A 23,175-nucleotide genomic window follows, 5' to 3' on the forward strand; every position below is an offset into this window, starting at 1 on the left:
TATCTTCATAGTCTTTTTTTTTATAGCAGGATTCTACTTTTTATTTTTTTTTATTGGAGTATAATTGCTTTACACTGTTGTGCCAGTTTCTGCTGTACAACAAAGTGAATCAGCTGTATTTATACATATACCCCCATATCCCCTCCATCTTGGGCCTCCCTCCTACCCTCCCTATCCCACCCCTCTAGGTCATCACTAATCATCAGATTGATCTCCCTGTGTTATGCAGCAGCTTCCCACTAGCTATCTATTTTACATTTGGTAGTGTATATATGTTAATGCTACTCTCTCACTTTGTCCCAGCTTCCCCTTCCCTGCCCCTGCCATGTCCTCAAGTCTGTTCTCTACATCTGCATCTTTATTCTTGCCCTGCCACTGGGTTCATCAGTACCATTTTTTTAGATTCCATATATATGCATTAGCATATGGTGTTTGTTTTTCTCTTTCTGGCTTACTTCGCTCTGTATGACAGACTCTAGGTCCGTCCACCTCACTACAAATAACTCAATTTCATTCCTTTTTATGGCTGAGTCGTATTCCATTGTATATATATGTGCCACATCTTCTTTATCCATTCATTGGTTGATGGGCATTTAGGTTGCTTCCGTGTCCTGGCTATTGTAAATAGTGCTGCGATGAACATTGTGGTACATGTATCTTTTTGAATTATGGTTTTCTCAGAGTGTATGCCCAGTAGTAGAATTGTTGGGTCATATGGTAGTTCTATTTCCCATTTTTTAAGGAACCTCCATACTGTTTTCCATAGTGGCTGCACCAATTTACATTTCCACCAACAGTACAGGAGGGTTCCCTTTTCTCCACACCCTCTTCAGCATTTATCATTTCTAGATTTTTTGATGATGGCCATTCGGATCGGTGTGCGGTGATACCTCACTGTGGCTTTGATTTGCATTTCTCTAATGATTCTGCATAGTCTTAAAACAGTTATTTAACCCATCTGAATGTCATCTGTAAAATGAGAAAAATAAAAGCCTATCACAAAAGGTTACTGTTAGGATTAGACAAGGTAATGTGAAAATATTTAGTTCTTAACCTTTTTGCTTTTGTATTCCTCTTCCTGCCCACAAATCACCCCTTCCTTCTGACTCCTCCATTCCTGTTTGTAGCACTACCATCCTCTTAGTCATGGAGGCACAACAAACATTGAAGCCATTCTTGACTTCATTCTCTTTCTCAATCTCCATATCCAATCAGTGTAAGACCCACAGGTTCTCTCCCTAATGTCTCTTGCATTCGTTCTCCCCTTTCTTGTAACCAAAATCACCTGCACAGGGACCCTCATAACCTTCCTTTTAGGCGATTGCTACATCTAGCTAGTCCCTTCCTATGCTAAGAGCACTCTGTTAAAAACAAAACAAAAGCTTCTTGTAGCAACCTGTTATCTTCCAAATTACATTCTAACTCTTCACCCTGACATTCAGTGTCCTTCACTGTATAGTCTCCAAACTACCCTAACCCTATTTCAAACCCCTTCAGAGTCAGCTGAACTGTGCATGCCTCACGGCTCTTGGAATATACCTGGTACACCATCACATACATGGTTTTCTTTGTTCTACCTCCTTCACCCAGAATGCCTCACATCCTAGGCCCTCACTCTATCATTGCATGTCAAAACTTACTTTATCTTCAAGGATGACATCAAAAGCGATTCCTTTGTGAGGAACTTTCTTGTCATCTCCATCGGGTATAGTCATTCTTCTTCTTTCTTTTGAATCTTCATAGCACTGAGTTGCATCTCTCCTATCTTATACTCTATTATAATTTTGCTTGTACTAGTCCTATTGCTTTTTCACTTTATTGGTTTATAAACTCAGTGAAGATAGAGACTGCATCTTTTTAATTTTTGAGGCTTTTCTACTTTGTTCATTTGCTCAGCATTCATCCACTGAGCTTTTACCATGTCACATTCTGTGCTCGGTGCTGATGATAAAAGTCAAATGAGATAAAGTTCCTACTCTCCTCAAGCCTGCAATCTGATGTAGAAGACTATGATAATGAAACAGTAATAAGTTCTGGGATGATTGTACACGTGGAGACTGTAGGAGGGAGCAGCTATGGGAAGATCAAAGCAGAATGGGGAGTTAGAGAAAGTATTCTAGAAGTGGGGACACTTGAGGGAGATGCTGTGATCTGAATTTTGAAGGACAGATAGAAGTTAACTATACAAAGAATCAGAGGGAGGACTTTGCAGATAGAGGGAACAGCATGTGAAAGGGTGTGGAAATAGTATAATACGTTTGGAGAACTCAGTAGTTCTACATGACACGGGCCTGATCATTAAGGGTCTTGCAGGCTGGGCTGGATAGTTTGAATTTTGGCCTTAAATCTGTTGGACTCTTTGAAGGAAAAGTGTAGTAGATTTCAATATTATTTTATACAAAGTCCTAGAGAGTCATTATTTCAGGATTTCAGGTTCAGACTAAAATGTGTATATGTCAAACCAGGAATGACATGCTCCCCAATGCATGTAGCACACATGCAGCAATGCTGTGAGAAGTTACCATCCTCCATGAGGTGGTATTGTAAGATAATAGTGTAAGTCTCAGTACTTCTCTGTCAGCATAGGTCTGTTCCTTCTTCTTCAGCAGTATTGCAGCCTCTGAGTGATGTTTTCTCATCCGCAGTGTGGCCAGGTGATTGAATGAATTGCTTTACTTCTGGGACTCCAAGTAGAGCCCTTGTCCTCTCAGCACTAGGGTTCCCTATTTCCAGGGCTCTAGGAGTTCCATATAAGGAAGGGATCAGCTGCTTAATTCCCACACAAAGGAAAGCTGAAAGGATCATACTTAGGGTTTCCTGTGCCATTCCTGGTTTTTGCGTTCCTGGGAGGCCAGACTAGAAGCTAGGAATTGTTGATTCATCACTTCCATCTATTCTTTTTTTTTTTTTAATTAATTAATTAATTTATTGGCTGTGTTGGGTCTTCATTGCTGCACATGGGCTTTCTCTAGTTGTGGTGAGTGCACAGGCTCCTCATTACCGTGGCTTTTCTTGTTGTGGAGCACGGGCTCTAGGCGCGTGGGCTTCAGTAGTTGCGGCACCCGGGCTCAATAGTTGTGGTTCACGGCCTCTAAAGCGCAGGCTCAATAGTTGTGGCACGTGGGCTTAGTTGCTCTGCAGCATGTAGGATCCTCCTGGAGCAGGGATCGAACCCGTGTCCCCTCCATTGGCAGGCGGATTCTCAACCACTGTGCCACCTAGGAAGCCCACTTCCATCTATTCTTCATTACCCTCAAGCACAATTCTCGATTACCCTTTTGTTACTATATAACAAAAACCTTATCTACATAAAATGCCTACAGCACTTGTTTCTGCCAGAACACAATAATAATAATAATAACAATAACAATTAGAGTGCAAGTAATAATGAGTTTCGGTGGTTCCAGGCCATGTATTTAGGGGTGACCTGGACTAATTTAGGCCCATCCAGAAAATGATCCCTCCGCATATGAGACAAGGTTTCCCACTGTACGTGATGATCTGGGTGTTTAGCCAGGCCTCTGAACTAGTGAGTGGTATTGTGCTGGATGCAACACGGTTTCTGTCTGTCTCCTGTACCAGCCTGTGAGCTCCTCTGGGGTTAGTTTAGTTTGGGCAGCTCACTTTTCAGCTCTGGGAGAGGAGTACCTGACCAGCTCCTAGATGCACTGCTTCAGTCTTTGCTAGTGAGAAAGGCAAATGCTCTAAGTTAGGAGCTCAGATGTTAGTCTTAGGGAGAGACAACCCATCAGGAAGCTTACTCTGTGATCTTAGCCCACACCCATGCTCAGGCCCTGGTTGATTATCCCAGTGGGGACCAGTCATGGCAGATGTACCCCATATAGGAGCACTTAACTTCCTTTTCAAATTGATCCATTTTTCTCAATTTTTTTTAAACTTTTTTCATTAAGGTAACATTGGTTTATAACATTATGTTTCATGTGTACAACATTATACTTCTACCTTTGTATACATTAGAGCGTGCTCACCATCAAAAATTTAGTTTCCATCTGTCACCATACAGTTGCCCCCCCCACCCCGCCTCCTTACATTTCAGATTAATCTAAATTCTGTGCTACTTTAAGACAGGGCCAGAATGATTACTTTGAGCATGGCCAGGTGAGGGCAGCGGAGAGCAAATGAGCATTACGTACATTTTCCTGAGATCTTCACATAGCAGGCCCCTACTTCTTCAATTCTTAGCTCAAACGTCTTCTCTGAAAGGTCTTACCCGAGACCTATCTTAAGTATTCCCTGCTCCATTCCTTACCCCAAGCCTCTCTTTCTTCAGAGCACTTATCAGTTTAGATTTTATGTCTTGTTTATTTTTTTGTCTAACTCCCTAGGAATATAGGATCCATGAGAGCAGGGACCCTGCCTCTATCACTTACATATCCCTAGTTATGAAGTTATTGCAGTAGCCCAACTGAGAGATGATGGTGATTTTAACTAGGATAATAGCAGTGGTAATGATTAAATAGGGTCATATTCAGGATGTATTTTAAATATAGAGCCATACAGACTTGCTGAAGAGCTGGATATTGGTGAGGAAGAGAGGAGGCAAGGTTTATCCCTAGGATTTTTTTTTTATAAGGCATTTTTTTTTCTTTTAATCATTTATTTATTTATTGGCTGTGTTGGGTCTTTTTTGCTGCACACAGGCTTTCTCTAGTTGCTGCAAGCAGGGACTACTCTTCATTGTGGTGCGCGGGCTCCTCATTGCCGTGGCTTCTCTTGTTGTGGAGCACGGGCTCTAGGCACGTGGGCTTCAGTCATTGAGGCATATGGGCTCAATAGTTGTGGCTCACAGGCTCTAGAGCACAGGCTCAATAGTTGTGGTGCACCGGCTTAGTTTCTCCATGGCATGTGGAATCTTCCCAGAGCAGGGCTTGAACCCATGTCCCCTGCATTGGCAGGTGGATTCTTTTTTTTTTTTTTTTCCTCTTTTAAAGAGCTTTTTACTTATAATTTGTGTACATAATCAATGAGTACAATGTAAAAATCTGAGAAATTTCAAATGAGGCCACATCAAAGCAAAAAGAAAATAAAATACTGAATTTTTTAGCTGCTACTACCATGAACACAACTTTTTTTCCATCTAAGAAATAAATTCTGAGTAGCAAGTAGCTAACCAAATAAGTTGATTGCAATTAGAGCAAGACAATTCTGATTAGTTAGTATTTCTTAAAGAGTGATTTTCCTTAAATGTAAAGAAAATTTAGGAGTCTCTGTGGTTATGTTTAATTCCACTTGGAATTTAGACAATCTGACCTTTTATTCAACCCAGCCTGTAGTTGTTGGACTGGATTAAATATTACTACCAGTTGCCAGCTGTGATAAGAGATAAAACAAGGTGCATTCTATTATGAAATTATAAATTTCTATTGCCTCACACATAGGAAGGCAAAAAAAAAAAGGGGGGGGCCAGTAGGGTCATAAATGTATTTTATTAAAGTTCAATCATCAATCACCTCAAGTGATTGAAGATTTTGACATTCTATCCAGCAGGTGGTAGTAATAAGCCTAAAATCCACAGAGTGCACAAACATTTTCAAGGTTTTTCCTATCCTTAATTCATTAAGTAACCCCCATGGAATAGGTTAGCATTATCTATGTAACTAATGAGGAAGCAGAAAAATAAATGATCTATGACATCTGACTGAGGACCAGAGACTACTCTATCGGAAATGAGAAGCCTTCTCCTAGTTCAATGGGTGAAGACCATATCAGAAAGACAGGATTCAACTGGGATGGTAGAACAAAAAGACAGAATCTATTCTGTTTGGTACATAAATTTCTGTTCTGACTTAATGTTGAGCTATAGCAAAGAAACAAAAAGCAGAAAGACAGTTGAATTAATGGTAGCAGAAAAATCTGTCAAAGCATTTCTTCACTACTTCACACATGGGGAGCTTTGAAATTGTGACAGTGACAGTGACAGTGGCAGGCGGATTCTTAACCACTGCGCCACCAGGGAAGTCCTATCCCTGGGATTTTAACCTCAGCTACCAGTTAGATGGTGGTGCCATATACTGAAGTGGAAAACACTCAGGAGGAGCAGTTTTAAAGGCAGGTGTGTTGGGTGAGTTAAATTTGAGAGGCCTGTTGCATATGCAAGTGAACATAGCAAGCAAGTAGTTGGATGTTCCAGTGTGGGTATATCCAGCTAAGTGGGGTAAAGGTAAAGCCTGAAAATAAAATGTTGAAATTTACTGTATAATGTATGTATATGTATATATGTATACACACACACACACACACACACACACAATATATTTAAAGTATATATTGCCAAAGGACCAGGTGAAATCACCTAGGGATAGAGTTTATGGAAACAGGAGGAGAGCCAAAGACTGATTCCTGGGGCAATCCAACATTTAGAAGTCTATCAGAGGAAAAAGAAGCAGCAGAGAAAACCATGAAAGAGCAGCCAATAAGATGAAAGCCAGAAGCATGTAGTTTCACTGAAGCCAAAAAAAAGAATTTCAATAAAGGAGGATTGCTCCATATCTTTTTTTCAGAACAAATATATAATTATTAATAAAAGAACTATTATTTTATGTTTCCAGTTTAGCACTTCTATTATAGATTGAATAAGAACCAAAATAGAGCTATACTATATGACAATTTATCTTTAGCAAAAAACATAAAATATGGGCTATTGCTTTCTTCATATGTAACTTTGTGTTCTCAACATTTTAAGGAAAATCTGTTATTTTCTTTGTATATATTTTGTATTCCCATATAGGTTTAATTCCTGCTATGAATTAATTTTATCACGTTTTTGTACATGGGACTTCAGAACATATGGTATTACAGGAGTGAAAGTAAAACGTGTCATCAAGGTTAACAACCGTATTCTGAGACTAAAATTCGAAGAGAAATTCCAAAAGTTTTTGGACAACGAAGATATGCATGATTCAGAGTAAGAAGTTAACTTCCATAAGGAACATTTTTACAACAGTCTGATTTTATTTTGTGAAAAAAAAAAAGGCTTTCTGTTTTAAAAGTTTGCAAAATTGAAAATATCCTTGTTGGTAAATAGTTCCTTCTCAGGCATCTTCCTTGACTAGCATGACCTCATAGTTCATCCACATTGGAGCTCTTTTTGAGACTGAGGAGGAGTGGAAGTTTAATAATGACACTGGAACATCCGGCGTAAATGGGAAATACCCTGGGCAGGGCATATTGTTGTCGTATCTACAGCTAGGCTTTTGTGAAATCAATTCTAAAACTTTTTTGTCTCAATTATTCTTAAGGAGCTATCGAAAGATGCTGGAATGCCTTTTTTATGTTTTTGATCCTGAAATTACAGTGAAGAAAAAGCATCTGCTACAAATACTTGAAAAAGGATTCAAAGACAGTGAAACAAGCAAGGTAGCGTAAAATGTCATTCAGGATAATGCTTTCTTCCTCATGAATGAAGCTCTGCCACTGATGAAGCGTGGTTTGATTCTAAATCCTTTCATTCATATTTATAGCAAACTTCCACTGTTTCACAAAAAGCTTAGTGCTATCGTGGAAAGTACAATCCCTCAGTATCCGAGGGGGATTGGTTCCAGGACCACCCAAAGATTTCGGAATGCTGAAATCCAAGGGTGCTCAAGTCCCTTATATGAAATGGCATGCAACCTATGCGCATCCTTCTGTGTACTTTAAATCAGCTCTAGATTACTTATAATACCTAATACAATGTAAGCGCTAGGTAAATAGTTGTAAGTACAATGTAAATTCTGCGTAAATAGTTGTGGGAGCAGGGCAAATTCAAATTTTGCTTTTGGAGACTTTCTAGAATTCTTTTTTCCAAGTATTTTCAATCTACAGTTGCCTAATCTTTCTAGGCATCTTATATTTTATATTGTGATCCTTTTGTGGATGATCTTGAAATCCACTTCTTTAATCTGTTTTAAACTCTCCAAGGCCTTCTCCATCTTGAAAAAAATTCATTCACGTAACACTACTGTGCTTTCTATCATCCTACTTTTCTCTTTACTTTTACCACCACCACTTCTTTATTCTCTGCTTCATTTCCCCACCTTGATACTGACATTACTTTATCCTTGGTCACTCCTGGGCTCCAAAATATCCAATCAGCCTTTCTCAGTCTTCCACCGATTTGGGAGGCAGCTGTCGCACACTGGCATAGAGCAGTGTTTCCTAATTCTTTTCTCATCATGGCACACGTAGAACGAAAGTATTACTGCATTTGAATCCTGGCTTTCGTACTCACCAACTGGGTGACTTCACCTCTCTGTGACCGTTTCATCCATTCTGTAAAATGAAGGTAATAATAGTATCTACCTCACAGAGTGGTTAGGATTTAGTGAGATATGCACAAAAAAGTTCTCAGACCTGTTCCTGGCACATAGAAATTTTTTATTAAATTCACCATTATTGTGGAAACATTTGATTATGAGAGTGACACACTGCCTGCTGCCCTAAGGAGACAGGTTATTGCTGAAACGTTTGATACTATTGATTGCTCTTTCCTTTTTGAAATGCTCCTTTAGCATCCATACACTACTGTTATCCTTACATTTTTCTGACTATCCCATCTTTGTTTCCTTTTCTTTCCTCGTCTTGCCTCTAAACAAGAAAGTACCAGAAGGTTAAAGTTCACTATTCTGCCCTTCTTTCTCCACACACCGTCCATTACTCTCATTGTTAAGATCTTAGAAATGGGGGGACGTAACTGGCTAGAAAAATCACCAGGTAGCACATCGATCGGATGAGCCAAATATCTATATTATAATGTGCACACGAGTAAAGATTGATATTGATGTTCTGCACCATTTAAGAGATGGGATCCGATTAAAAAGATACGCTGTGCAAGCAGTTGAGAAGGAGGATTTGGCTTAGTCTGGTGTCTGGCCGAGGCAGTGAGCCATCACATAGCCTCTGCCTAATGGATGTTTAGTGATTTCATGGGAAATCTGAGGTCATACTTACTAGAATGTGGAATTTGTGGTCAGATGAGCCATATTTTAGTGTTTATTTTTTTTAAATCTCCTTGGATAACAGGCTTCAATAAGCAAATAGGCAATTCAGCATTTATATAAAAGATCTATTCCTGAATAATTTGGCTACTAATATGAAACTAGTAATAATTTCAAAACAGATAGTGACGAGGACGAGTAGACCAGAGTCCAAATCACGACTTTGCAGATTTCTGCTTCAGTCCTTGGACAGATTGTATAATCTCTCTCAGCTCTAGTTTTTTTTTTTAATGCTAAAAATAGAGATTTTTGTTTGTTTTTTTTAGAGCTGCTTTCACAGGAAGTAATATGAATATTTCTGATAAAATACTTTTAAAGAAATAACTCTAGTCACAGTGCAAACTAAAATTTCCATGCGTTAGCACAATCAGATGTATCCAGAAAATAATGTAGATTATTAGACCAGTGATTAGACTATTTATTTATTTAGATAAGAATCTTCAGTGTAATATCTAATTCCCACAGAATTTTCTTTTTGGAATTTGGACAGTTGCTTGTAGAGTATCCTTGAAAGTGTGCAAAACTACAGCTCCTGCACCACACAGAGTTGTCAGTTTTGACTCTGACTGCTTTTACAAGAACAAATATTGTTCTGTATCACTTTTCATAATCTATTTGCAAATAAATTTAAAATATATTATATAAATGGTGTTATAGAATGAAGTTGCACCTGGAGGTTATCTCCTTCTTTTCAGTGAGTCTGACCTGCAGTTTCCTTGCCCAGACACATAAACATAAAATGATAAACCATCTGTACTAAAGTTGAAGTATTGCCAATCTTGTAAAAATACTCAGACTTTGTTTTTTCTTTACAGCTGCCTCTCAGAAAAGAAGCTGTTATTCTTGCAAACAGCCTAAGTATATGTGAGTGTCCCAGAATTGAATTTCTACAGCAAAAGTACAAGGATGAGAAGAAAAACTCTCTTGAGCATGAGCTCTTCAGACATGGTAATACAAACATGCAGTGTTTCTGAACTTTTTAAGTCTAAGTCTTCAAATTCGTTAATCATTTTCATAACATTTTTGATGCTGGGTTTTATCAACCTGGGAGGTTTTCTGAAACCCATTTTATGCAGCATTTACCAGTGCAGTGCTACATGACTTTCTGATCTGTCACTTCAGTTAGGTTGTCAACAAATATTTACTGAGTGATTATTATCAGCAGCGTCAATAGGATGAGACACATTTGTTACTCATATTTAATCCATCTTATATGAAATAAACACTTTTCACAATCTGCTTTTGTTCATTAAGTTGTGTCCCCAAAATAAACAACATATATATGTATATGCTATATATACGCACACACACTCACCATACCAACTCCAAGAGAAAGAGAAAAGACAGTTCAGCCCTTTTATATAGTAATTATTATATCTAATCAGAAAATTAAGCAGATTATTGAACCTAGAAAGAACTTATCTGAAAAAACCATTTGCTTCTTTTTTTTCTCATCCTTCTCGATTCTCACTTAAGAAATATCTCATGATGTTTTTCTTGATCCTTCTGGAATATACTTTCCAAAACAGGTAGTTTCTCCCAATTTACATTTCCTATCTTGTACATAGTTTTAAAAAGTCATCTGAATACTTTATGAATAGTAATTGAAGTTACTTCATAGGATGCAGTGACTCTTAGAGATCCTTAGGATTTAGTGAATTTCAAGCTTCTTTAATATCTAAAAGGAAAAGAAATGTTCACCCATTCAGTAGACGTGTATTGAGTGCCTCTTCTGATCTACACTATGTGCTAGGTGCTGTTGAATTTTTACCCAGTTAACAAGAGCAGTAAATTTCTTAAATTACCTCAAATATACTGCTAAATATTGTCTTATTTCCTTCCTTTTCTATAAAGCTTTGCTTGATATAATCACAGGAATCCTCTTTTATAACCATTTTATTTATTCAACAAATATTTACTGAGCTCCTGTTTTGAATCAAGCAGTGTGCTGTGTGCTATACAACGGCAAACAAGATAGCCAGGATCTCCACCTTTACAGAATATACAGTCAAGTCCGGGGCCAATGAGGAAGGTGATATTGGAAAATTATTAAAATGATTAGTGTTTAAATGTTTTGTTTTTTCGTACTAGGAGTCCTCCTGATTACAAAGGTTTTCCTCGGCCATAGTGTTCAGGCTCGTGATCAGGACTCCATCAGTCAAGCCAGCTACCCAATGATTAACTCAGTGTTCATTCCTCGAAAATATTTACTAAGTATGTCTGCCATGAAGATAAATCTTTTTTTCATCTTTCTGAATACAAAATGTTTTCATTTAATACAGATGCTTACAGTTTAACCTCTACCTAACAAAGCTTATAGTTTTCTGTAAAAACCTGTTCCTAGCTACTAATGAGCTTCTATACTTCTATTCCCTATTTCAATGACATTTATATATGTGTGTGCATAGATATTTTATTTTGTAAAAGTTTGTTTTATATTTTGTATGCACAGATGTATATATGTGTGTAATATATGTATTTCAAAAGATAGAACTCACCCAACTTTTAACAACAAAGGTTTTAGAGTAATATATTTGTCAAAAACTATATGGCCAAAATGAATAAAAAAGTGAAAAAGTATAAAACTAAACCCTACTAGTCTGTGTAGTGAAAGGGTGACTAATAAGTATTTGGAGAATTAAGAAATTGTCTAGGGTGGTGGGAAAATATAAGAGGAAAAAAGCTCAGTAACATAATACTTGGAACTTACTGAGTTTGTTGTTTATTAATCTATGTAAGGGTGAAGAAAGTATATTATGTTTCATTTTGAAGAGTGTTTGTTTTGCTTGTTTTTGTTTTTTATTTTACCCTAGATTCTATCATGGGACAAAGAAACTGTGATTGCAGCGTTCGGCAGTGCAAGTGGTTTGTCTTTGATCAAGACCTTGTTTTGCCTGAATACATCGTAGAATTTGAGTATATTACAGTGGTATGAATGCATTTTTAAAACTGGAATTCCTTAAATGAGAACATAACAGTAATTTGAAGCCTAATAATGTTATGTTGAGTTTATAATATATATACAGGCATACCTCGGAAATATTGCGGGTTCAGTTCCAGATCACTACAACAAAGTGAATATTGCAATAAAGTTAGTCACACTAATTTTTTGGTTTCCCAGTGCATATAAAAGTTATTTTTACACTATACTGTAGTCTCTTAAGTGTGAAATAATATTATGTCTAAAAAAAAAAAATATACATACCTTAATAAAAAATAGTATACTTTACTGCTAAAAAATGTTAACCATCATCTGAGCCTTCAGTGAGCCATAATCTTTTTGCTGGTGGAGGATCTTGCCTCCACAGTGATGGCTGCTGGCTAATCAGGTGGTAGTTGCTAAAGTTAGTGGGTGGCTGTGGCAATTTCTTAAAATAAGACAACAATGAAGTTTGCTGCATCAATTGATTTTCCTTTTATGAATGATTTATCTGTAGCGCTGCAGTGCTGTTTGATAGCATTTTACCCACAGAAGTTCTTTCAGGATTGGAGTCAGTTCTCTCAAATCCTGACACTGCTTTATCCACTAAGTTTATATAATGTTCTAGATCCTTTGCTATCGCTTCAACAGTCTTCACAGTACCTATACCAGGGGTAGGTTCCATCTCAAGAAACCACTTTCTTTGCTTATCTGTAAGAAGCAACTCCTCATCTGTAAAGTTTTATTATGAGATTGTAGCAATTCAGTCACATCTTCAGGTTTCATGTCTAGTTCTCTTGCTATTTCCATCATATCTGCAAATACTTCCTCCACTGACGTCTGGAACCTCTCAAAGTCCACCCATGGGGGTTGGAATCAACTTCTTCCAAACTCCTGTTAATGTTGATATTTTGACCTCTTTCCATGAATCATGAATGTTCTTAATGACATCTAGAATAGTAAATCCTTTCCAAAAGTTTTCAATTTCCTTTGCCCAGATCCCTCAGAAGAATCCCTATGTATGGCAGCTCTAGTCTTATGAAGTGTATTTCTTAAATAATAAGACTTGAAAGTCAAAATTAGCCCTTGATCTATGGGCTGCAGGAAGAATACTGTGTTAGTAAGCAGGAAAACAACATAAATCTTATTGTTCATCTCCATCAGAGCTCTTGTGTGACCAGGTGCATTGTCAATCAGCAGTGGTATTTTAAAAGGAATCTTTTTTTTTCTGAACAGCAGGTCTAGACAGTGGGCTTAAAATATTCAGAAAACCACGTTGTAAACAAATGTGCTGTCGTCCAGGCTTTGTTGTCCCATTTATAGAGCACAGGCAGAGTAGATTTAGCGTAACTCTTAAGGGCCCTGGGATTTTCAAAATGGTAAGTGAGCATTGGCTTCAACTAAAATAGCCCCTTACAAGAGATTCAGACTGTCCTTTGAAGCTCTGAAGCCAGACATTGACTTCTCCTCTCTAGCTATGAAAGTCCTCATGGCGTCATCTTCTAATATAAAGCTGTTTCGTCTGCATTGAAAATCTATTGTTTAGAGTAGTCACCTTCATTAATGGTCTTAGCTGGATCTTCTGGATGACTTACCGCAGCTTCTGCATCAGCACTTGCTGCTTCACCTTGCATTTCTGTGTTATGGAGATGACTTCTTTCCTTAAGCCTCATGAACCAAGCTCTGCTAGCTTCAAACTTTTCTTCTGCAGCTTCCTCCGCTCTCTCAGCCTTCATAGAATTGAAGAGAGTTAGGGCCTTGCTCTGGACTAGGCTTTGACTTAAGGGAATGTGGCTGGTTTGATCTTCTATCCAGAGTGCTAAATCTTTTTCCATATGAGTAATAGGACTGTTTTGCTTTCTTATCATTCATGTGTTCAGTGGAGTAGTACTTTTAATTTTCTTCAAGAACTTTTCCTTTGCTTTCACAGCTTGGTTAGCTCTTTGGAGCAAGAGGCCTAGCTTTCAGCTTATCTCAGCGTTCAACATGCCTTCCTCACTAAGCTTAGTCATTTCTAGCTTTTGATTTAAAGGTAGAGATTTAAAGGATGTCACTCATCCTTTCACTTGAACACTTAGAGGCCATTGTAAGGATGTTAATTGGCTGAATTTTAAGACTGTCCTGTCTCAGGGAAAAGGGAGGCCCGAAGAGAGGGACAGAGACAGGGAAATAGCTGGTCAGTGGAGTAGTCATAACACACACAACATTTATTAAGTTCACTGCCTTATATGAGCCCGGTTTGTGGCACTCCAAAACAATTACAGTAGTAAAATCACAGATCACAGATCACCATAACAAATATAATAATAATGAAAAAGTTTGAAATATTATGAGAATTACCAAATATGACACAGACATGAAGTGAGCAAATGCTGTTGGAAAAATAGCACCAATAGACTTGCTTGATGCCTTCCAATTTTTTGTAAAAATTGCAATGAGCCAAACTGCAATAAAACAAGGTATGCCTATATATAAATATAAAATGATTATGCTGGGGACTTAATTTTCAAAACAAATCATTATGACACCTAAATATTTTATTATGCAAATATATTACGTGAGTAATATATGGCTGTAGTCTCACTGGAAAAGTTCACACTGTATGAAGAATATAGAATAAACATGAAAATCTGCTTTCACCTCAGTCTCATCACCATTCCCTTTCACAAAGGCATTCACTGTTAACAGCTTTGTAGGTTTGCTTTCAATCTTTTTTTTTCTGTGCATTTACATATATAACAGCATATACCATTTTCCATACTAGAATCAAGTTCTAAGTATTCTGTAAACTTTTTGCCTTTAACAATATGTTTTGAACAAATTTCACTTCAGTATGCATAGGTCTGTACTTCAGTCTTTTGGTTACTTCATACTATTGAGTAATACTCTGATTTATTTGACTGTTCCCCTATTGATGAAACATAGGTTGTTTTCAATTTTATTACTATTTAAAACATATTTCAGTAAGTATCATTGCAGATGTATCTTTACACAAATATGGAAGTTTTTCTGTAGCATATATTTGTAGAAGAATTGGCTAGTCAAAGGATATATGGATATATGCGTTTTAATTTTGATAGATTTTGCCAGTACTCTTTACAGAGGTTGAGCCATTTTATAAATTTCCAACAGTGTGTGACAGTGCTTGTTTCTTTGCATCTTTACCAACACAAGATGTTATCAATCTTTTTGTTTATATCTGACAGCCAAAAAAAAGGATATTTTATCCTTTCCTGTGCTTATAGATTATTTGTAGTTTTATGAATCACCGTTATATCCTTTGATCATTTTCTGTTGGACTCTTTTTCATATTGATTGGAAAAATCCTTATATGCATTCTAGATATTAATCTTTTATCTATTATATATATTGCAGATGTTTTCTGTCACTTGTATTTTAATTTTATTTGTAGCAAAAAAAAATATTTGTCATTTGAATTTGTAATTTACAAGTTAATTTTTAAGAGGTCCGCTCTCCATCTTTTACATTGCGGATTCTGAATTTTATGTCTCATTTCAGATGGCTTATAAAAATATTCTCCTTTATTTTCTTCTGATACTAATATAGGTTGTTCTAAAACTTTTACCTTTTTAATTCTATCTAGAAATTGTTTTACATTATGTGAGGTAGGGGGATCAAATTATTTTATCTTTAAAAATGGATATCTACTTGACCAAGCATCATCTTTTTTACTCTATTTTGAAATATTATCTTTATCATTAAAATTATTTTCATATATGAGGGGTCTATTTATAGATCCTTCTATTGCATTCCATTGATCTCGCTGTCTAATCTTGAACCCTTACTACATTGTTTTGGTTTTTACAACCTGGTGATATGTTTTGATATGTCATAGGGCAGATTCTTTTCCCCTGTCCCCACTTATTTTTTTTTTTTAATTCTTGGCTCTTCTTGAACATTCTCCTTTCCAAATAAAATTTTGAAACAGCTTGTTAAGTTCTATTTAAATAAAGTCCTATTAGGATTTGATTGTGAGTGTTTTGAATTTAAATTTAATTTGGGGCAAACTGACTACTTTGTAATATTGAGCCTCTCATCCAGGAACATGATAAGTTATTCTCACATTTTCCTTTATATAGGTCTTAAACATTTCTTGTTAAGTATAGTTCTGGGCATTTATGTTTTATATTGTTATGAAGGGGATTGTATCAGTCAAATATGCTTTCAGCAAAAGACACAGAAACCCAAACAAACAGAAAACAGAATAACTGAAGTAATAAGAAGTAGAGAGGCCAAGTCCCTGGCTGTTGTGACTGACTTCAGTGATGTCAGGAAGGACAAGAGCTCCATCATCCTTCTGCTCGCCACTTCATGAACTCTTTTAATCTGAAGATTCAGTTCTTCCTTCACCTCTGGGGAGCTTCCTTCTCTTAATTCCTTGATCATTTCTTCTCGTCCATTCTCTGTGAAGCCCTCTGCAACCTCTGTTTGTTAAACATTGGACATTCTGAACTGATCCCCCATGTATTTTAATTTTTTTTCGCTTGTGTTTACATTTCCATTTTTTAATTCTGTGTTCTGGAAAAATGTCCTCAATATTAGCTTTGCTAATTTGATTTGCTGTCATATCCATTTAGTTCCTCAGAACATTTATTGAATATTTCCTATTTCACTAATTGTTTTTATTTTGACTTTGAGGCATTTATCCTATTCTTTTCTATAGCAGCCTATTCTTTTATAGATGCTTTTGTTCTCCCAGATTTTAAAAAATTCTCTTATGGACCATTTTGGTTTTTTTCTAGAGCCATTTCTATATGTGCATGTTGTTTTTGCCCATTCATCCACATTTCTTACCATAATTACTTAATTGCCTGATAGTTACCTAGAGCACCCTCCTGCTGTTTTACTTGTTCAGCCTGAACACCAGGTTTCTATGGATCTGCTCTTTGAAGTGGTTATCTTCTGCACATGTTTTGGCTGCAGGTTAGGTTTCTGCTCTTATTTGCCTGTCAATTCAGTCCCTTCGATTTATATCTCACAATTTTCAGTCTTTTGTTGGTGTCCTCTCCACTGCTATAAAATATTTTTAAATTGACTTTTGCCAGTTTTAAGATATTTTCAGCAGAAGGAGATGAGTACCCCCATTCTTAGACCACAATTTTAATCTAGTCTCAAGGATTTCCTCATGTGATACTGATCATCATAGATGTTCTGTATAACAGAAAAAAAGTTAATTCATCTTTCCTACATAGCCTATTTCCTTTTCAAAATGATAAACACAGCAACCAAATTTTCAATATTTTTAATAAATTTTTTAGGTCAAGGCTCACTCTTTATTTTCTTCATTCAACAATGTTATTCTAGAAGAAAGCAAAAAAAATTCAGAAGGATCAGTATTGTCCCAGGATTTGAAATTTGATGATGAAGTTATAAAAATGGACCCCAGGATCAAGCCCAGACCAAAACTTATTAGTTTGGATGATAAAACAATACTTTCCCTTGCCAAGACTAGCATTTACAGTCATATTGTGGTGAGTATTATGAGGATAAAATTTGGGGGATAGGAACCTTGAGTTTGGTCAGGATCTAGCACATGAAACCTAAAGATGCTAAACTTCATCTCTGATGCTGCCAGGCAAGCATACCGTCCATGCTCGGCATGCTTAAAAGTGCCCAGCCCTTTCCTCCTGCAGGTCAGTGTTGTCCAGCAGTAATATAGGTGAACCACATATGTAATTTTGAATTTTCTATTAGCGACATTTAAAAAGTTTTTTAAAAATTAAAAGGTAAGATTAATTTAAATAATATAGTTAACTCAATATATCCAAAATGCTATCATTTCAACATACAGGCAATATGAAGATTCATTAACAGATAGTTTCATGCTAACTAACTTTGAAATCAGGAGTATATTTTACACTCACAGCACATCTCAGTTCAGACTAGCCACAGTTCAAGTGCTCAATAGCCACGTGTGGCTAGTAGCTACCATACAGGAGAGTGTTGGTCTAGAGGTAGCCTTCTATTGCAAGGAATTTCATTCCTGAATAACAATAACTGTTTTTAACTGATTAAGATGAAGACGGTAAGTTTCAAAACAGTTTCTGGGATTAATCAACGTAGAATACAGGAGCTTTATCTTTACAAAATTAATCAACAGAATTTGAGAAACTTACTGAAGCAACTTACTCTACACTGAGGAAATTCTATTGAGATATTAAGCCTCCCTCTATATCTTAACTCTCAATCTGACCATTTCAAATCTGCTGCCATTCTAGCCAACGTCCCTTTATCTCTGACCTAGACTACTTCCATACAGCTATTATACAACTCCAGGAGGCACCATGCTCACCATACTCTGTTAATGTGCTCTTTGAATGCCATTCACTATATAACTGAGTATAACTCAAATACAAGGTATGGGGCGGGGGGGAGTTGGGGTGATTGGGGGGGTGTGCCTCCTAGAGCAGAGGGGGTGTGCAACAGGGGCCTTGTCCTGCTTCCACTTTGAGGCCACAACCCATTCTCCCTGTTGAAGCTAGAATAGTCTTTTCAAAATGCAGTCCGATTTGTCACCTCTCACCACTCCTATTTGAAATCCTCAAATGATTTTCCATTGTTTTAAAAATAAAACCAAAGCCCTTAATATGGCCTGTCCTGGTCCCTGGCCTGTCTTTCCACACTCTTATATTACCCTCCCTTTAGCAATCATGCTCAGCCTTCTTTCTGCTTCTTAAATGTACCCTGTTTGCAGCCACAAAGAGCCTCTTCACTTGCTACTCCTTCTGTATGAAGTGTTCTCCCCTGACCCCGTTTCTCCCAGTTAACTCCCACACATATATCAGATCTATACTTAATCATTAAATCCTTCTCTTAACTCTAGGTCTAGGTAAGAGTCTAAGATTCCTTTGTCATATGCTCTGTATCTTTCCTAAACTATAAATTCCACGGGGCAGGGCTATGGCTGTTCATAGTCATTTATATTCCCAGCATGAGGGCGACAGTGTAAGACTGTGCAGTGTGCATTACACAAAAGGGCCCCATCTAAGGAGCAACTTAAAATATAGAGTAGTATATTTACTACAACAATTTTCTGATGACTGTTGGTAAAATTTCTTGTACTAACAAAATCAGCCTATTTTGACAGTTTCCTAAAAGCTGGAAGTAAAGGTGTTTTGAGGCAAGGATGCCTTTTTCCTATTTGCTCATAAACACTGTGTGGACCAGCATCAATTCTGCCATTATCTAGCACAATACCTAACACACACGAGATACTCATTGTTTACTTGTTTTAAAAGAGAATGTCTGAGTGGTTCTTACAGAGAAAGTAGGTTGTTTGCTTGAACCTGCAGAAGTAGTAAACATTGATATTAATTGATAAATTGATAAGAATACTTGAGAAGACAAGTTATTTTTACATGACACTACGCATGCACTGAAAGCTGAGGTACAGATAAAAATTCAGAAATGGTTTTTATCTTGAATGTCAATTACTTTGCCCCATTGTGACATTTCTGAATCCATTGTTTATAGACAGTTTTTTCTCGAGTGTGTGAAACATAAAGAGAATGCAAAAATATGTTTTAAAATAATAAGTGTGGTCAACAGTTTTCAGTCTGCTTCTGAATATATTCAAAACATCTTTTTAAAGAAGTTTATGGGATTGCTTTGGTAAAACTGTGTTAGAATCATCCACCAAATCTTCAAGTCTAGGAGATTAAGTCTTTACCTTAGAGAATTATTACTAGAGAGGAAGGAAAACTTCATAGCATGATGGCAACATCACCATCTTTATCATAATTGTGCAGGATACTTATTACAGGAGCAATCTTCAAGCTGACAGCATGGAGAGCTTGTTTATGAACTATAATGTCAGTATTTCATACTTGAGTAATAAATTTTTGATAATAAAGTCTCAGTAATGAAAGGTTTAATAAAGGAATGTGTTCTGATTGGGTGGAGCTTCCAGAACATGTATTCCTATAGATTTAAAGGGATTAAATAAAAGTTAAAAAAAAAAAAAAAACCAGCACCAGAAAGTAGGTCTTTATTATAATCTTTGGTTTGTAAGATAAGAAGCAGAGAGGAGAAGAGTTAAGACTTCAGAATACCTTGGCCACCTTTTGACCTCCACCTGGCTGTTAATTTGGTCAATACCCATAACATAAGAATGGAGGGGCTTTTTCATCTTAAATGTGCCTATATTGCTTAAAAGCCAGCAAAGCCAAACTTTCTGGGGCTTCTAATAAGAATACTAGATATTAGAAGAAGAATATTTAGACATCACACCTTTGTTCTCCTTTCTTTGTGCCATTACTGTAAGAGAAATTGGGGGTACATACCACTTATTTTCTTTTCAGTCATCCCTACTAGATTGAGTTTTTACCAGGACATCCATAAAAATAAACAAAATATATAGAAATAAAAAACCCAGAGTAACATAATTTTATATTCTCTTACAGCACAATTAAATGCTAAAAATTAGAGTTGTCAGTTATAACTTTGGCTTTTACTGAGAATTTGCTATATTTTAGGCAATGAAGTAAGTATTGAGGGTTCAATGAATAAGTTATCTTCCCTGCCTCAAGGTTATTATTTTAGTGGAGGAGACAGATACATAAACAAATACAGGAAGTTTGGAGTTGCTGGGAGAGGTCCACAGAAAGAGGTGGGTTTTATGTGGATTTTTGAAGGATATGAGAGATCTCATTGTTTTTGTCTTCCAAGCAGAGGAAATGCTCTGTGTATAGCACATGGTTTTGAACGATGCTGGTGTCTTCAGGGACACTGAGGAATTCAGTGTGTCTAGAACATAGGGTGTGTGACGGTGGAAGTAAAGGCATAAGTTGGAATAAAAAAAAGATATTGATGCATGAGGCTGTGGCTGGAAGATTAAGAGGTTACAGCCACATTAGGATGGATTTTAGAAGGCAAATTTAAACGTTTAGATTCTTTAGAGAGTAGGCTCTCTTTTTTTAAAGACCCTAACTTTTATAGCTTGAGGTGAGATTTACCTGAGGTCGGAGTGGCAGTATAGAAATCCAGTGGAAACTACTGTAGTAGTCCAAAGGACAGATAGCAAGCAGCCTGAACTAAGGCACCATCGTGGTGATGATGTGAAGTGGTTGGTTTGAGAAACATTTCTAGAATCAAATGTACATAGAAAAGGGGAAAAGGATGGTCAACAATATCTGTTAGTGAAACTCTAAATCAGGATTGAAAATATAGAAACCAAGCAGATAAGGGAAGCTGATGAACTCAGTTGTGGACATGTTAAGTGTGAGGTACCTGTAGAATCTGCCGCATGTGACCTGTAAACCAGTCTGCATAAATTTGGCCTTTCTTTAAAAAAGAAAAAATTATTTGGCTGCACCAGGTCTTATTTGCCACATGAGGGATCTTTGTTGCAACATGTGGGATATTTAGATGTGGCATGCAGGATCTTTATTTGCAGCATGCGGGAATCTTTTAGTTGCGCCATGCGGGCTCTTAGTTGCACCATGCAGGATCTAGTTCCCTGACCAGATCGAACCTGGGCCCCCTGCACTGGGAGCGTGGAGTCTTAACCACTCACTGGACCACCAGGGAAGTCCTGGCCCTTCTTAATTTTAGCAAAGCTTTGACAACTGTTCAACATTCAATTGTTTCTCCTGCCAGGAGTTCAGTTATGTCCACAGTATAATAAGGTATAAAATGGTGGTGTTAAGTGAAGAGGATTGGGAGATAGATACCTGATTTTATCATAATACCCATTTGTTGTGAATACTGTGGTCAATTACATTAATACATTTTCTTGTGTGACTATTATTTTGTAGACTATACATAACTATAATCTTAGTTTGGTACCAGTCACAGTGGTACCAAAGAGAAAAAGTATGTAGACATCAGAGTCTGCCCTCAATATAAAAACATATTTATATATAAGATCAAATGGGCAGGGAAAATCTGGGCCAAATTCTGTTGTAGAAACTGTCTTAGACACTGTCCCAATTTTTTCTTTGACGCTGTGCCCTCCCACTTAAACACCCTCAGCCTTTCTTCTTAGTCCAGTGCCCTCATATGGTTTCCTGTAATCACAGTGTATCCTTGCCATCCTCTCTCTTGTGGGGCAACCTAGCCAATACCCAAAATATTTAGGGCCTACATTGTTCACTAGCTAGCCTGAGAAATAGATCTGTCCTAACGAATATCGTAACAAAATATTTAATCATTTTCTAAAAAGAATTTCATGCCCATTATCGATCAACTTAGAGCAAGTGGAAAATCACATTAATCAAGAACTGGGTCCAGTGCTGCTGTTATAAACTATACCTTTTAAAATTGGATTATAAAATCACACTGTATGTTAAAAATTAGATTTCTTTCTCATTGGCTCTCAATGTTATTTAAATAGCTATAATTAGAATATAATCTGTCTTTCTTTCTTTTTACATTTTATTTTACTTCAGAGTCTGAATCTACATGGAAACAGCTTGAGTAAACTGAGAGATCTCTCCAAGTTAACAGGACTTCGAAAACTTAATATCAGCTTTAATGAATTTACTTGTTTAGATGATATATATCATCTGGTAAGAACTGTCTTTTTGAAATTATTTAAGTAAAAAAAATTATTAATTTAATGGATAAATTATTTTTGTAATTATGACCTCATATATACCATATTAAAGATTATACAGCCCAATTCAGCCCAAAACATACATAAACTATAGTATGTTACTTTCTCTAAAATAGGCCTCAGATTTAGATTCTGTTTACAAACCAAATGTACTCCTGTGGTCACATCTGATTTCTAACCACTTGAAAATAAATGTAAAACTGCTCCAGACTTGTTTTTAAAATGTCATTTATAAAGTGTCATTTCCAATTTCTTCTGCTCTTTTCTTCTCACTCTTTTTTTCCTCCTTCTTGTGAGTGCTTATTTCTTCTTCACTTTCTAGTTTACCAAGTCACAGCTAGTGTTGTCACTTCTTCCCATCTGTTCATTATCCACATGGTTATTTTTCTTTCTCTCTGTCTTGTCCTTTCTACCTGAACATCACACACATAGATCTTGTTTGACTTGTGTTTTCCTTCTTATAAATCATAGGGCAAATACAGTAATACACACGTACACATAGGTATGGATCTTGTCTGGCTTTTGTTTTCCCTGTTATATGTCTTATAACGAAAACAATTACATATGGGTTTCCCGAACTCCAACCCAGCATCCCCCGTTTCCATAGGTCCCAGGTCACTGACATACCTTTTCAGAATATGTCATCATCCTCAGCTGTTGCTCATTCTCTACTCTGCCTCCCT

General features: G+C 36.8%; 1 protein-coding gene across 1 annotated transcript in view; it reads left to right on the forward strand.

The window, feature by feature from the left end:
- The window catches only part of LRRC9 (leucine rich repeat containing 9), a 115,768-nt gene that overhangs the window by 24,602 nt on the left and 67,991 nt on the right, over positions 1-23,175 (forward strand). Inside the window, exons 11-17 of the mRNA XM_057730603.1 lie at positions 6,749-6,925; positions 7,260-7,377; positions 9,812-9,944; positions 11,088-11,210; positions 11,810-11,925; positions 17,196-17,408; positions 22,326-22,445. Coding sequence (XP_057586586.1) covers positions 6,749-6,925; positions 7,260-7,377; positions 9,812-9,944; positions 11,088-11,210; positions 11,810-11,925; positions 17,196-17,408; positions 22,326-22,445 — 1,000 coding nt within the window. The remainder of the gene's footprint in view (positions 1-6,748; positions 6,926-7,259; positions 7,378-9,811; positions 9,945-11,087; positions 11,211-11,809; positions 11,926-17,195; positions 17,409-22,325; positions 22,446-23,175) is intronic.

Source organism: Hippopotamus amphibius, chromosome 4, assembly GCF_030028045.1.
Source record: "Hippopotamus amphibius kiboko isolate mHipAmp2 chromosome 4, mHipAmp2.hap2, whole genome shotgun sequence".
Taxonomy (NCBI): Eukaryota; Metazoa; Chordata; class Mammalia; order Artiodactyla; family Hippopotamidae; genus Hippopotamus; species Hippopotamus amphibius.